Here is a 15,385-nt window from a genome sequence, read left to right as displayed (position 1 = left end):
ATGGTACCGAAACTGTTGGACACTACCCGTAAACTGTGCTTGCTGATGATGATGTACCGTGCTAGGTAATGCCCTGCCCGTCACAACTGCTTGAGCTAAACCAACCGGAGGTCCTTGAGTAAACGGCACATTCTACCCGGTTGTTGGGTTTTTTCTGAGCATCTATCAATGTTGTTTATCAGACGCTACAGGCGCTTAGGCGACTTTAGCTTGTTTGCAATAAGTTTCTGAGTCACTCACTCAGTCGAACGTGGATCCGATCATTCTCAAATGTTTTCCTTTTGTACTCATTTCATAAATAACAATAAGCGATTAGCGCCTAAGCGAACTAAGTTTGTGCGAAAGTTCGAAAGAGCACCAGAGGCTTGTGTGAGTACTGGATCTATTACATACTTACTTAGGCTATACTTATACTTACTTATGCTGGTCTCGGTCTGGGGCAGGAGCCGTACCGTCCAGTGTCATTCTTATGACGTGATCAACCCACCGCGGAGCCTGAAGACTCTGATTCGCTGTACGACAGTGAGTTCATCGTGCAGATCATAGAGATCGACATTGTAGTGGCTCCTCCAAGGCACTTCATCACCCAAACGGGTCCCTAAATCCTTCTGAGCATCTTCCTCTCAAACGATTTGGACAAAGTCCATGTCTCAGAGGCGTATGTGAGTACTGGAACTATACAAGTGCTATATAGTCCCAGCTCTGCGGTCGTCGTGACAGTTGTACGCTGATAGTATCACCATAATTTTAGGTTTTGCCTTGCTAATCTCCAACTCGACGATTTCTGTCGCCTTCTCAATGCTATGCCATTAACGTATACCAGGATCTGGATTGTCCCCTATCTGGCGTTAGGCTAAAAAATAGTATTACGCGTGAAGTCAACAAACAAATTTGATATTGTAAATAAAACTGGCACATCGAGTAACATACAAACGGAATCGATTGCAGATTGCAAACGTTCCAGAAAGTGGGAAGAATTCTAGATCTGTCTCAACACACTAGGACAGATTTTTGTTTACTTTTTTCACTTCAACATATGCCGATCAAAACTTTAGTCCCAAACATCCCAAAAATAACCCACTTTAAGTACCACTACGCAAAGGTAGGTGCACAGAAGAAACGGACGGGCGGCATGATAAGAAATGATAAGCGAAAACGTATTGTTGCTGTAGACGCATTGATTTAAATGGAATTTCGTACTGTATAGTTCTTGTTCTGTTGCCCGTTTTTCTCATGAACAATGTTTTCAATGTTGTGTGATTAAATTTTGGCTTACGACGTGTGTTGTAAGAACGCGCGATAAGAAGTCATCTTGACCGGATGGAACCATACATATGAAACACATTGCGTATTCAGTTGGGCAAGGCTCTGATTATTGGGTGAGCAAAACGGAGAAGTACAGCACGTATTAAGCTACTAAAATGCTATAAAAAACACTCACACACACACACAACTTATTATGACACTTTACGCTAGTTGTACGCACGCGGAAGTTGCGCGGATCATGATTCGGTGTGCTCTGCAACACAATACTGCGCGAAGCTACATTCGTCGGCTTATTAGACACTGAATCCGTCCTGCGGTACCGTGAAGTTGGAGTTAACTTGGCGCAGCTGAAGAGTCACCAGCAGCACGTAAGCGTTGGCGGCTGTACGTTGCGAGAACGAGAGAGAATGGAAAGTGATCCGGAGCAATTCACTTCAATCCACCGGTAATTATTCACTTACCAAGCACGATCAGCATTACACACGCACTGATGATGTTCAGCTGCAGCATCGCACCGAGAAGCCCTATGAACTGTAGTGTGATAACTACCGCCATAAAGCCGATGAACACCGTCAGGCACCATCGCACACGCTGAATTTTGGAACATGGAGAAACAGGGAAAACATTATTTCGATTGTATTAGCAGCCCGGGTCGCACCGTGTGAACCGGGTCGCTGCCCGGTTGGAAGCCGGCCTTACCTTGAGGAATCCAACCCAGTACATGATGGTGACGAGTGCGTTCACGATGCCCACCGCTAGCAGGACATCCTTCAAATGCGCTATATGTTGTACTGAAAGTGGCGGCAAACAGTGCTGGAGTTATTGGCACATTTCACCGGAACACAAGAAAAACGGAAGGTCCCTGTCATGTTCCGTCCTTGGGTAACATAACTTACACTCTTTCGGAAGATCCTCGGGTTTCACGTCCCAGGCGGCTCTCATTAGCAGGGTAATGATCGCGTCCAGTGCCAGCAGCACTCCCACAAACGTTGCATGCGTTCGGATGTTGTTGGTAAAGTTCAAATAGCTGGGAAGTGTCATCGTGGCGCGCTTGGTTTCGATCGTACCGGAGCGGTTGGTGGCTGGCTGTCAACTGTTCGAATAGTGTGGCCACCCGGAACGGCAAACAATGCGCGTTCCGATTCGGTGATGCTGAGCAAATGGTGTTGCTTTTGTGTATGGGAGATCACACGATCTGCGCTCACCACTACTAACCTGGTGCCGAACGCGGTGCAGAATCATCTAGCAGCGTATGGTGTTATGTGCCGAAACGAACCGTAGAATAATCAACTCCAGCCTTTGTTTTCGTTTTTTTTTTTTTGGTGTTGTGTGAAGATCGGTCGTGTGCTGGTTACTGGGTTCATGCTGCTGACCATTTACATTACTCCGAATTGCAAACCAAATGTAAATGCTAATGTTTATTCGTCTCTAGTATATTCGATGTCTGTCTGCAGACCGCACAGAGCGCCCTCTGCTGGTGGGGGGAACGCAATGGTGAAGAGAACGCGCGCAATTCCGACCTGCTGCAGACACACCCTCACGCACGTTGTTTATAACAGTCAGCATAATTGAGATATTTTATCTGCCTACAGTGTTTTAGGTCCCTCGGTCAGTGGAGGATCAATCCCCTTGGAGGCCCAGGGCGGAATTTTTCAAGGGGGGCCCATAATTTTGCTACGGCATTATCGGTGTTAGGGAGATGTACTTCAAACATGATGTAACCAGCAACATTCTCAACTTGCGTACATCTCAGAGTTCTGTTGCGTAGCCCTGTAAACGGGCCTAGTAAGCTAGTCTCTATATATAAACGTTTGTATGCGCTAAGGAGAACGATAACGCCACTACTTGGATCGCCATTAGCTGGTACGAAATTCCATACAAAACCAGTTGTTTTCAGATTGCCGATACCAGGAAAGCATCCACGGAAGAGGTAGCACCTAGTACAGCAATTTTGGTCGAAAACCGCCGAAAGGTATGCAATGTTTAAACACTAACTTTCCCGTCGGTGGAGAAAAATTTCTTCGAAAACTACCAGTTTCCGAATTTAAAGTACCAGGAGAGCATGCACGGAAGAGGTAGCTCCTGGTACTGCGCCGTAAGGTATGCAATGTTTATACACAAGGTATACGCCGTAAGGTATGCAATGTTTATACACTAACCTTGCAACCAACTTGCAATGCAAGTTTGGTGCAAGCAAGAAACTTGCAGCAAGATGGCGCCCAACTTCGTACTTGCATGCAAGCTTGCATGCAAGTTCTTGCAAGCAAATTCTTGCATGCAAACTTGCATGCAAGTTTGCATGCAAGTTTGCATGCAGGTTTGCATGCAAGAACTTGCATGCAAGTTCTTGTATGCAGGTTCTTGCATGCAAGTTCTTGTATGCAAGTTCTTGCATGCAAGTTCTTGCATGCAAGTTCTTGCATGCAAGTTCTTGTATGCAAGTTCTTGTATGCAAGTTCTTGCATGCAAGTTCTTGCATGCAAGTTCTTGCATGCAAACTTGCATGCAAGCTTGCATGCAAGAATTTGCTTGCAAGAACTTGCATGCAAGTTTGCATGCAAGCTTGCATGCAAGTTTGTTGCATGCAAGTACGAAGTTGGGCGCCATCTTGCTGCAAGTTTCTTGCATGCACCAAACTTGCATTGCAAGTTGGTTGCAAGGTTAGTGTATAAACATTGCATACCTTACGGCGCATACCTAGTGTATAAACATTGCATACCTTACGGCGCAAGTACCAGGAGCTACCTCTTCCGTGCATGCTCTCCTGGTACTTTAAATTCGGAAACTGGTAGTTTTCGAAGAAATTTTTCTCCACCGACGGGAAAGTTAGTGTTTAAACATTGCATACCTTTCGGCGGTTTTCGACCAAAATTGCTGTACTAGGTGCTACCTCTTCCGTGGATGCTCTCCTGGTATTATACATTCGGAAACAGGTAGTTTTCGAAGAAATTTTTCTCGACCAACGGGAAAATTAGTGTCCTTGTACTGGTGCAATTTCGTTTATACTTTAAAGTCACAAAGTCGATATTCTTCTCTGCATTTAATTTATCACATAGAAACAAATGTTTTATATAACCAAGGAAGATATTTTTGATCAATTTTCTACCTTGTAAATTATTTTTTTTTTTGCTATAAATTAACTTTGTTGTAAAATTTTCAAAAATCGCACAATCGGCAAAATTTTTTTGGGGCCCCCAACACGGCGAGGCCCTAGGCGACCGCCTACTCCGCCTACCGTTTGATCCGCCGCTGCCCTCGGTGGTTCTGCTGAGAAGGAGAATTCATCTGTTGAGGGTAATTTAGGGGTCTCCTCGCACCGCCACCGAGTCCTGTCAATGTTTTCGCGTTTGAAACGTAAGCATGCTTTAGTGTTGGCTTAAGGGCTCTTCTTGGTCCATCAACAAATGATGCAGAAAATATTCCAAAACACACCCCACAGCGTTGATGTTTGAAAGACGCATTGCGTAGTTTTATGTTTTTTTTTTTTTATTATAAAATCCTTTTCTTAGAGAAAATGTTACTACTAACCGATCGCACATCACTATTATTGTTAACTATTAACACCCATCACACATCCCGGCGTATGAAATTTCATGCGCAAAATTGCTCTTTTATTTTACAACATTGTATTTAGTAAAGCTCAATAGGCCAGCATGCTTTTATTGGTATCAGATATTAATGCAAGAAAGGCCTTTTAGTGCCCGCAACGCGCTTTGTGGCTTAATTTTCATCTTTTTTGCAGTGTTTTGTAGTGGCCAAAGTTGAAGGGAAAAATTAGTCAAAGAAATAATCATTTAAAATGTTAAAAACTTCAACCATAACTTGGTTGAAATTGATTGAATTTATGATGAAATGCTTCAAGACAAGCTGTAGAATACATATTTTTGTACAAAATTCGAAGAAAGCAAAACTGCAAGAGGTCTAGACTTCCCATTTGTTGACTCTCTTCGGCTTTGTTTACCCTGTAGCTGGGATAGTCAATACTGCTGCGTACGGGGGGGTTTTTATCCGGATGGGATTTTGAACCGGATGTGACGTGTGACGTGTGACAGTGAGTTTAAGTGAGTGATAGTGTAATTAGCAGGCTTAGAATCCTAAATGTTTTAAGGTACTTAGAGGTACACACATAAAGCTAGATACTGATTCATACTAAACGAGGCCACCAATCACATTTCTATATGCTCGGTACTACTGCTCAAGCTGCGATATCCACGCAATCTTTCTTCCTGCATGCGACGACATTGCTGCAAGTCCCGGAAGAGACAGAACACTGTCAGCAGCATGTAGCCGAAAACAACTGCGAACGAGGGAAGAATTAATCGTATATGCTCCCTACTATGATGGTTTCGTCGTGCAGAAGGTTTATGTTATACCAATTTCGAACACCATGCCCATCGTTCTGCCCTGAAACATTTCCGGCCGGTCACTGCTCAGGATGGTGGCTACTTCGGTTCCAACGTACCCCATGAAATCTAACAGCAGCAGCATGCCGAACGGGATGATGTAGTATTCGTTCACCTGAAACACACAACCCGCAGCCGGACGCAAGAAAAGAACGTACAGTGTTTGATTTGTTTTGGGCCATCTGCGGCAGTTCACTCACTCGCAGGATGCCGATGAAGTACGCTATCACCACCAGCAGTACGATGGCCACAAATATGATGTCGATCGTGACGTACCGATAGTAAAGCGACACTATTCGGGAAGGAAGGAAAAACGGGAGCGCAGGAATTGCTTGTTATTATGGCACACTTGGTACTGGGCACTTGGGTGCTGACACACTTACACCGGTCCGGAACCTTCTGGAAGTCTTCGAACTTTACGCGCAGGTAAGCGGAAGCCAAAATGGAGGACATGGCATTCACCAGCACCAGCAGCCCTACCAGCACGCCGTGAAACCTTGGGCTCCAAAGCCATCCACAGATGCGTCCGGATCCGGATCCTGTTTTGGCCATCCGGGTTAATCGTTTTGCGTCCGAAAAAAAAAAACACGACGTTTAGCACAATTCTGGTGTGTGTGTGTCTGTTGGGTTATGGACATCCGCACTGTAGAAGAGGGCACACTCAACTGTTGCGCTACTTCATCGCAGCACAGTTCGCGTCTTGATAATGGACCTCGTGGATCACTGGATGCGCTCGGCTTATCGGTTCCAATAATTAGACTGTTTTTTTTCCTTAATTCGGGAATCAAATCACAAGATGAGACAGATGATTGTGGTACGGAACGGTATAATTGAGGTTGGTAGCATTCTTGATTCCTGGTGAGGATTGCCAACAACCATTTCGTAACATGACAGCAGCAGTGGGACTGGGACAATGCCAATCGTGTTCGCGTGTTATTTTCTGTTCTGTAAAAGAACAAACACTAGAAGAAGGAAAACACTAGTTAATTAACAGAGTCAATAGGTCAATTTAACAACAAAAAAACTCACATGTTCAACAACTCCATGCTCATTGTAGCACACACACAAAAAAAAACGGGTACGTGGCGTAATAATCTGCTTCCTGTTGGACATTTTGATAGCTTCTCCTATTCCCTACAATCACATATCGCCCTAAGAAGCTGCTTCCACCAAACCCCAGCAAAAACAGCCCCTCACAAACACATCGTTTTGTTAAACTCTTCCGATCGATTGGTGCCGTCTTTGAGCTGCATCTGAAAGAACTTGTATAGCCCAATGAGCGTGACAAAGATGTAGAGAAAGAGAGCTGCAAAGGAGAGTGCGAGACAGGAAGATGATTAATGTGTGATACCCCAGAGCTATAGTGTTGAGTGAATCTGATTCTGATGAGGACTCTGCTCAAAAAGTTTAAAAATTTAGAGAGCTATTATGAGTTATGAGCTGTACTTCATCAGGGAAAGCCATCCCAACGCGCTACTGACCTGTTGTCACCAACCACACTTGATAGGGCAGCGCAGAACCGTTGCGAGTGTTCGTGACCAGGTACGCGATCCAATCGAACACGATCGATATCATGAACGGGATCAGACAGAAGCGGTTTTCCTAAACAAAACATTGAAGAATTCTGATGCAAAGATTTGTTGACAAACTGCCAGCGCGCTCCATTTCACTTTCACTTACCTTTCTGATGCCGTAGAACAGCACACCGATCGAGATGAGATGTACAATATCACCGATAAAGTCGAACCAACCATAGTCGATCAGGTCTTGAACTGTGCAAATGGAAGTTGAATGTGACATTCTTTAGCCGTATTGCAACTCTCCTCCACCCTGTGTACTTACAATCGTCCGGAATGGTCGGATCTTGTCGGTTGGGATAGATGCACTTTAGGGTGACGGAACTGATTAGAACGGTGATGGTGAGCAGCGCCGAAAACACCACAATCAAATAACCGTGGAACTTGATGCTTGCGCACAGACTCATCGCCGATACTCTGTAGTGGCGATCGTGCAACAACGATCTCACTGCTTCCAGCACCGGAAAGAAACTGTACCATCGTAAACCTCGCGACGAGCATCCGGGCGTAGCTGAAGATATCTCCAAGAGACCACCTGCTCCTTTCAACGAACCAGAGAGCACACAGAAAGCGTTAAAGAAGCAGAGATCCCACATAGGAATTCCTTCAACTCCTGGGGATTCCCAAGGTAAGGTTTCTCTCCGGGGTTGTGTTGCGTGTGCGGCTGTAAAGCAATCATCATCCCTTCTCTGCCTCTGAAGTTCCCGTGCAAGGCCATAACAACAAGTCCCAATACCCAAAGCAGTGCAAGGACGACGCACGTTCGCCCGCAATAATTCGCCGAAGGAACGGCAATGAGACAAGCCAGCTGTTTGAGAATGGTTTTGTGAAGACCATTCATTTCTCTCGGATCTACCTGCTCATAGATGCATTGCATTGCTTTTTTTTGTTATTCTTCTTCTCGCCCTTCTACCCAAGACGAAGACCGAATCTTTTTTTAATGGATTAAGAAGTGAAAAAAATGGAAGAAAACTCGCCGAAAAAAAAGGCGATCCTTTCATACCGGAAGGAACGCAAAATGGAATTGGGAAAAGAAGGATTTATTTACAGCTGTTGTCGTCGCGTCGCGATGGAACGAGTGAAAAAGGGACATTGTGTTTTGTTGGGAAATATGCAAAGTTTTACAAACCTCCAAATCGATTGACCATTGCGTTACCCCAACCATCCATCTTTCCCTTTCCTTCACAGCGGGGAAAAAATGCCCCACCGTCCTCTCTAACGTTCGACGTCATACATCCACCAAATCAATGACTGATAAATCAATGCAACTTGTGGGCAGAGACTCCCAAACTCCCAAAACGGTCATGTGCTTCCGAATCATAAAATCAATCCCAGAGGGAAATGGAAAGCATCTTCCAGCCTGGCCCGTGTATATCGCCTTCCCGGGCGTTCCCGGTCTCTAACGACAGCGCACTGTTCTAATGCATAATTTATGTTCTCTCGTTTGCTCTCCGTTAGCTTCCCCCAGTGACGCAGCTTCAACTTCAGCAGCAGCAGCAGCAGCAGCAGCAGCAACAGCAACAGATGCAATCCCAAGTCCAACCACAGCAGCCAATGCCGGCGGGAATCTCGAACGTTTCGTCCTCCGTAGCGGCCTCGCTCGCCTCGGCCTCGGTGGCGGTCGCCTCCGCCAGCGGTACGAGCGGTGGGACGAGTGGTGCCGTCGGTGGCCCACTGTCCATGTCCTCCACCGAGCCCCGCTTCCCACCCGCCATCGCCGTGCAGCGCCTAGCGCCCCAGGTCCAGCGGCAGCTGCGCGAAACCCAGGAGCTGATCAAGGATTCCTGCGTGCAGCTGTACGGATCGGCGTACGGGACCGGGCCCGGCCCACCGACGACGGTACTGCCAACCGGGACCGGTTCGGTTCTGGCACGAGCCACTGCCCGCCGGCCAACGCTCGAGACACAGTATTCGCAGGAACTTTCGTGATATCTAGACAAGTAGTGAAACATTTCCTATAAACGACCACGCGGCTAAGGTGCAGCGGATACAACACGGGGCAGCGCGGGTGGTACGCCAACGCCAACAAACATCCGATCCACTGTGTTCCGCTTCGTGCTCCACACAAAGGTCCCGCTAGATCACTCTTCCGGAGTAGGAGTGGTTTTAACCTTGCTTCGTGTGATAACAATTCATACTCCCCTCAATGTCGCTTCTGAAGCAAACTGAAGTCCCAGACTGTTCCATCTCTCTATTGCTGTGTGATCCCGACGAACACAGGGATGTGGTTTAGCACTAGCAAAAAAAAAAAAAGCTCCGGCACAATCCGGATAAGCAAGACGACTCTTTCATCTTGTTTTCTTTTTGTTTGTTACTTGCAAACAGTCCATTCCCGATGCTCCACACAGTGTTCCACACTGACCACACATGCTGACTTTTTGGCGTCCGTTCGAGCCAATGTACATAGTAACTGAAACTCTCACAACTTTCACTCCCGCGTTTTTAAGGAAGCATCGGAACACACACACAACCCACATTCACAATCAAGGTGGTACACGCACCAAAGAACATGAACAAAATGGCCGAAAAACGGACAAAAAGTATTCACTCGCAGAACTACAAAAATCGACCCAGGCACAGAGAAGCACACACACACACATTCAAATAAATTATAGTCACCATTAATGAATAGTATAGATGAGTAACGAAGCTGCTGTGTAACGGACACAAAAAGCACCGTAAAGGTATGGATACAGAAGGGAAGCGCGTATAGCCAACACTTTACTGTATCTAGCTTTCGGTCTTATTTCTTCCCACCTTTCCCACAAACACACAGTCACAGTCACAGTCACACACAACAAACAAGAATAGTATAGCTTGAGGAGAATATTTATCACCATTAGTTCTGAAGGACGGTCTCGAAAGAAGCAAGCGCATGTTAAACAGTAAAACATGATGTGGGTTAGTAGTAGTTAACCGCTTCTCAAAATTTGCCCCGTCTCGAAAACAAGCAAGGACAAAAAGGAAAGGATTAGACATAAAACACGAAGCTGGCAAAACAAACAAATCGGATATGATGGTGAAGGAGGAGCGTGTAAAAGTACAGGAGAGAGAAGAGAACAAAAACATTATTAAAAACATTAGCTAGTATGGAGGATGGTTTTAGGTTTTCGTTCGTAAAACAAGGTAACGATAGCTTTTCCTTATACTAAAGAAAGAGAAAAGGCGTGAACGTGTATGAAAAAGTCAAGCAACAAACAAATAAGCAAAATAAGCCAAAACAAATAGAAATGAACAGTGGAAGTTAGTGGTAACACATATAAAAGAGCGCGTAAGAACAAACACAAACAGCAAAGAAAGAGACACGGAAACATATAACCAGAACAACTAAACAGAAACAGTGGACGCAACAAAACTACAAAAGATGGACAAGGTGCATACATACGCACGCACACACAGAGAGAGAGAATGAGAGACAGACACAGACAGAGTGGATAGGTTTTGTGCCTGATGATTGGATTTATTTTAACGTTGATTTACTTTATACTGTTTAGTTACTTCCTACACTCTAAAAACAATTGCAAAGGGCTGCGTATGCGTATATGTAGCTAGATTTTTATGTTTATTTTTTGTTTAAGTTTTAAAAGACGGTCGCAAGGAAGCAGGAATTAGGAACTAAGATAAGGATTGCATTACGGAGAAAGGGTGAGGGAACACAGAAATCGTATTTCATAGCTAATATATTGTGAAGCAATCCTTATTCCTTCTATAAAATTTTACTTGTTGACATGCGTATGAGATTTAATGGATACATTAAGGGAGAAACACACGCAGTGCGACTTGTTGACACTCGGCGAATCCTTACCACTGAGTTAAAAACAAAACAAACTGATTAGGTAACTGAAAGAGAACAGCGAAGGAAAAGATCGATAAGTCGGTGTGCGTGCGAGTGTGTGTGTGTGTACAAAAACAACACAAAAAAGGATAACACCGAATCCCCTCTGACGGTCAAACACGATTTCGATTCTAAAGGCTCTTCGTTGTTCCGCTTTGTGGGACGATACCCGCCACGGTGTCTAAAAATTAAACGAGTTATTGAATTTAGCAGCACATGGACGCGGTGATCACGCGCTAAGTGAATTTATCGGGCCCCATTTATCGTCACCAGATCTTGTTTTTTTTTTTCTCTTTCTTCTTTCTTTCTTTTGGCAACACAACTGACACGTTTACGGACTATATTAGACGCAGGTCGTTACAAATTAGCCAAATCTTAACTGAGTTCAAGCGCGGACGAATGAAGCCGAAACGCTTAAATGTGTAAACGGGTTTGTGTTTTATGCTGCTGTAGGCAAACACCACCGGAAGGTCAGTTGCATGATAATTAGCAATAGGAAAATACGGTACGTAGAGGAGAAGGTCTTATCCGCGCAGCTCGTGTCTCCGTGGATGAACACGTGGTAAAGGAAGCTCGAAGGGGGGGGGGGGGGGGGGGGGGGAGTAGAATTAAAGACTACTACAGACACTCTCAGACGAAAAACAGAACAAATGGATGATTTATGTAAGATGTGCTCTCCTTACAAGAGGCGAACACGGCTGGTTAGGTGTGTCAAGTAAAGAGGCAACTTCGTACTACTGTCCACTACTGCATCTTGCATCAGTGGAGCCCCATCGGGTAATGTCCCTGTAGTGTCCCTGTCACGAGTGTTCGTATGGTGTAGGTGTGTAAGCCGACTCACAGCACACACGGATACATTTCTCGCACGAATACCATTCTAAAAAAAAAAAAACAGTGTCAGTGTGTTATGTAAACGTTAAGAGAAAAACCCACCCCCCACACCACCCAACAGATACAGATTTAGTTGATGCATAGTAAACAGCGCGAAAAATCAGAACCTTTTAGTGTGTAAGATGTTCAGTGTGTTAAAACAAAAGCAACATGAATTCACACATTCACAGGACAGGGAGCGGAGACTGGAGAATGGAACGGCGGAGGATGGTGAAAACTCAAATTAAAGTAATCCCCATTCTGACGAAGTTGTTTCCCCTCTTATTAAGTGCACGTGAAGTAAGGAAAAACAAAACAACCAAAAGATTATAAAACGTAAGAAACGGAAAAATGGGGGAAGAAGTGTGTTGTAACCATGCCAACAAAGCCGGTTAACGTTAAAACTAAACCAAACAAACAAACAAAGCTAAGTCATCATTCTAATGAGCCAGGATATGTAATGTAATTGGAAGAAATAGGTGGAAGTAAGAGTAAAGTCGAGTGTCTTGTATGTTTCTTCTTTCGTTTCCCTCTGTTTTCCTATTATTTAATGAAATCCGACTATGTACAAAGCCGTAAAGAGAAATCGATAGTGAAAATTAATTGAAAAATTATATGAAATTCAATAATAAAAACAGAAAAAAAAGTCATTAACAATGATGGTGGTTTGGTTTCAAGCGTTTCGCGTTTTTGAATTGATTCCACTGCAGGGTTCCATTCGACCCTGCTTTTTTTTGCACGATCCTCTAGCAACCTTGGCGTTTGCTGTCACGACGCCGCACAGTGGACGAAACGGCAAGTTTGGTTTTAAATTTCCGTCAAAAGTCAGCTGTCAAATTGTGCTCCGTATCAGAAAAGGTAAACAAATGTTCGCATATCACAAGAAGCCGCATCTAGGTGTACATTGTTAGGCGGTTATTGTTCTACAATTGTTAGTCAATTCGTGCGATTTTTTGCGAAATTGCTTCCGTTAAACAATTCAATCCCATTCATTGCAGTTATCCACTGGTTTTTGGCAATAGCGTGTGACTTGTTGAGTGCTGCGTTCAGAACAGCTTCACTCCACCAGCAAAGAGCACAATGATTCCTTTTTATCCATCGCTGCAACCGTCTCCGGCGTATAATTTTTGGTTTTCCGTCGACGAATCTTACGACGATGATGCGGAAGTAAATACGATGGAAACGGAACACACGGAATGGGTACGTGATGCTGTTTTTTGTAAAGGAATCTTCTGTCTGTACTAGATTGAATTTTAAACGCCTGTACCGTTCACGTCTTTGTTGCTTCACAGCTGAATCGGATTACCTTCATCGGACAAGAGTTGACACCGATTGGCAAAAGCTCCAACGAGCAGCAGATGGAAAACATGGACACGGAAGACGAAGACGGTTAGTGGGGAAAAGCCCAATTCTTTCCACTGTGATTAACAAAACTGCTTTTACCTTTGGGCAGCGAACGATGAAAGCGACGATTCGGACAACTCGGATGACGACGATGATGACATGGATGAGTTGAACAACACGCGGGGAAATCTGCCAGATGAAATAACCGTCGTGACGGGGGGCTACATGGGCGATGAGCTTCAAACCAACGACACTTTGTAGAGGAGATCGTCCGTTAGGCCAGTTGGCGCTATTTGCATTCATTCCCAGGTTCAATCATTATGTTAAGCTTGCGTTAGGTTAAGGCTGAACTTTGTAATATAGCTCTCGTTAGTACTTAATCCATTTCATCAGCCCAGTGGAGATAGAAATTAGGTTAAAATTTCATTTAAAAATGCCGATTTCATACGATGATCTCTCTTCAGACGTCGAATGTTGCAGATTTTTGTAAATATTCTAGTTGGTGTGATAGATGAAATTAGGTGTGATAGATGAAATAGTACAGCATTTTTCATCTCTCTTGAACTCCCCGTATACGAAATCCGGAAATTTTATGCCGAAAATCGAAAAAGTAACAGGAGCGAAGAACACGCGTAGAGGTAACATTTGAATAATTTTTCAAACCAACTTCAGTATGTTTATCATTCATGATCGGACACTTCGATTAAACGGAAATTTTATCCCAACAATCGAAAAAGTAACAGGAGCAAAGAACACGCCTGGAGGAAACCATAAAGCTTGACAAACTGGACATTTTTGGCGAGTTTTCTGTCTCGATTGACACGGAAAAAAGCATCCTCCTGCGTTGGATGCGCTCCTGGTATCAGGAGCCTAAAAAACTGGTCAGTTTGGCGAGTTTTCTGTCTCGATTGACACGGAAAAAGCATCCTCCTGCGTTGGATGCTCTCCTGGTATCAGAGCTTGAAAAACTGGTAATGTTTGGTAATAATAATTTATAATAATTTTCAAATAAACTTCAGCACACCAACCAGCTGTTTTCAGATTTCCGATACCAGGAGAGCATGTTTTTCAAGAGGTGGCACCTGGTATTTCATGTAAAGTTTCATGAAATATTTCATGAAAAGTTTCATGAAATATTTCATGAAAAATTGAAAATGTAATGAAACTTTTCATGAAATATTTCATGAAACTTTTCATGAAATATTTCATGAAACTTTTCACGAAATATTTCATGAAATATTTCATGAAACTTTTCATGAAATATTTCCTGAAACTTTACATGAAATACCAGATGTCACCTCTTGAAAAACATGCTCTCCTGGTAACACGTGCAATAAAAACTGGTAATTTTCGGGGAGTTTTCTGTCTCGATTGACACGGAAAAAGCATCCTCCTGCGTTGGATGCTATCCTGGTATCAGAGCTTGACCTGAAACCACCGAAAAACTGCGTCGAAATCTACCAGTTTCCGATTGTATAGTACCAGGAGAGCATACCACGGAAGAGGTAGCACCTAGTACAGCAATTTTGCTCGAAAACCACCGAAAAACTGCTTCAAAAACTACCAGTTTTCGAATGTTTAGTACCAGGAGAGCATACCACGGAAGAGGTAGCACCTAGTACAGCAATTTTGCTCGAAAACCACCGAAAAACTGCATCAAAAACTATCAGTTTTCTAATGTTTAGTACCAGGAGAGCATACCACGGAAGAGGTAGCACCTAGTACAGCAATTTTGCTCGAAAACCACCGAAAAACTGCTTCATAAACTACCAGTTTTCGAATGTTTAGTACCAGGAGAGCATACCACGGAAGAGGTAGCACCTAGTACAGCAATTTTGCTCGAAAACCACCGATAAACTGCTTCAAAAACTACCAGTTTTCGAATGTTTAGTACCAGGAGAGCATACCACGGAAGAGGTAGCGCCTAGTACAGCAATTTTGCTCGAAAACCACCGAAAAACTGCTTCAAACACTACCAGTTGTCGAATGTTTAGTACCAGGAGAGCATACCACGGAAGAGGTAGCGCCTAGTACAGCAATTTTGCTCGAAAACCACCGAAAAACTGCTTCAAAAACTACCAGTTTTCGAA

At 44.0% G+C, this 15,385-nt stretch overlaps 4 protein-coding genes across 5 annotated transcripts in view; 2 read left to right on the top strand and 2 right to left on the bottom strand.

Annotated features, from left to right (window-relative positions):
• Positions 1 to 11,095, top strand: part of LOC128305475 (putative cyclin-dependent serine/threonine-protein kinase DDB_G0272797/DDB_G0274007) — a 64,457-nt gene extending 53,362 nt beyond the window's left edge. Inside the window, exon 6 of the mRNA XM_053042946.1 lies at positions 8,705 to 11,095. Within this exon, the coding sequence (XP_052898906.1) occupies positions 8,705 to 9,175 (471 nt within the window). The 3' untranslated portion in view covers positions 9,176 to 11,095. The remainder of the gene's footprint in view (positions 1 to 8,704) is intronic.
• Positions 1,358 to 2,338, bottom strand: LOC128305482 (uncharacterized). The gene is made up of 4 exons (XM_053042952.1): positions 2,163 to 2,338; positions 1,966 to 2,057; positions 1,728 to 1,857; positions 1,358 to 1,648 (listed from the first exon to the last, which is right to left on the bottom strand). Exons 1-4 carry the CDS (start codon positions 2,305 to 2,307, stop codon positions 1,560 to 1,562), a joined length of 456 nt encoding a protein of 151 aa, XP_052898912.1. The 5' UTR covers positions 2,308 to 2,338; the 3' UTR covers positions 1,358 to 1,559.
• LOC128305483 (uncharacterized) lies at positions 6,863 to 7,653 on the bottom strand. Its single transcript, XM_053042953.1, has 4 exons — positions 7,512 to 7,653; positions 7,350 to 7,441; positions 7,151 to 7,271; positions 6,863 to 6,975 (listed from the first exon to the last, which is right to left on the bottom strand). The coding sequence occupies exons 1-4, from the start codon at positions 7,651 to 7,653 to the stop codon at positions 6,863 to 6,865; spliced, it is 468 nt and encodes a 155-aa protein (XP_052898913.1).
• Positions 11,096 to 12,785: 1,690 nt separating the features above from the next.
• Positions 12,786 to 14,310, top strand: LOC128304203 (anaphase-promoting complex subunit 15B). Of its 2 annotated transcripts, none has more exons than XM_053041365.1 (4): positions 12,786 to 12,809; positions 12,950 to 13,151; positions 13,244 to 13,340; positions 13,405 to 14,310. In XM_053041365.1, the coding sequence occupies exons 2-4, from the start codon at positions 13,032 to 13,034 to the stop codon at positions 13,554 to 13,556; spliced, it is 369 nt and encodes a 122-aa protein (XP_052897325.1). In that variant the 5' UTR covers positions 12,786 to 12,809; positions 12,950 to 13,031; the 3' UTR covers positions 13,557 to 14,310. The 2 variants fall into 2 exon arrangements, with proteins under 2 accessions (XP_052897325.1, XP_052897324.1); XM_053041364.1 differs by lacking the exon at positions 12,786 to 12,809 and adding an exon at positions 12,825 to 12,882.
• Positions 14,311 to 15,385: the final 1,075 nt, after the last annotated feature.

This window comes from Anopheles moucheti, chromosome 3 (assembly GCF_943734755.1).
Source record: "Anopheles moucheti chromosome 3, idAnoMoucSN_F20_07, whole genome shotgun sequence".
NCBI lineage: Eukaryota > Metazoa > Arthropoda > Insecta > Diptera > Culicidae > Anopheles > Anopheles moucheti.
Note: the sequence above shows the minus strand (reverse complement) of the source record. Positions and strands in the feature narration are given on the sequence as shown.

Excerpts from the sequence above, each read along its gene's own strand:
- LOC128305483 (XM_053042953.1), bottom strand. The coding sequence starts at position 7,653 with ATGAGTCTGTGCGCAAGCATCAAGTTCCACGGTTATTTGATTGTGGTG. Across the intron at positions 7,442-7,511 it reads TCCGACCATTCCGGACGATT|TTCAAGACCTGATCGACTAT; the intron begins GTAAGTACACAG and ends CCATTTGCACAG. Across the intron at positions 6,976-7,150 it reads AGTGTGGTTGGTGACAACAG|CTCTCTTTCTCTACATCTTT; the intron begins GTCAGTAGCGCG and ends TCTCCTTTGCAG.
- LOC128305482 (XM_053042952.1), bottom strand. The coding sequence starts at position 2,307 with ATGACACTTCCCAGCTATTTGAACTTTACCAACAACATCCGAACGCAT. Across the intron at positions 2,058-2,162 it reads CGAGGATCTTCCGAAAGAGT|TACAACATATAGCGCATTTG; the intron begins GTAAGTTATGTT and ends CGCCACTTTCAG. Across the intron at positions 1,858-1,965 it reads ACTGGGTTGGATTCCTCAAG|CGTGTGCGATGGTGCCTGAC; the intron begins GTAAGGCCGGCT and ends TCCAAAATTCAG.
- LOC128304203 (XM_053041365.1), top strand. The coding sequence starts at position 13,032 with ATGATTCCTTTTTATCCATCGCTGCAACCGTCTCCGGCGTATAATTTT. Across the intron at positions 13,152-13,243 it reads AAACGGAACACACGGAATGG|CTGAATCGGATTACCTTCAT; the intron begins GTACGTGATGCT and ends GTTGCTTCACAG. Across the intron at positions 13,341-13,404 it reads GGACACGGAAGACGAAGACG|CGAACGATGAAAGCGACGAT; the intron begins GTTAGTGGGGAA and ends ACCTTTGGGCAG.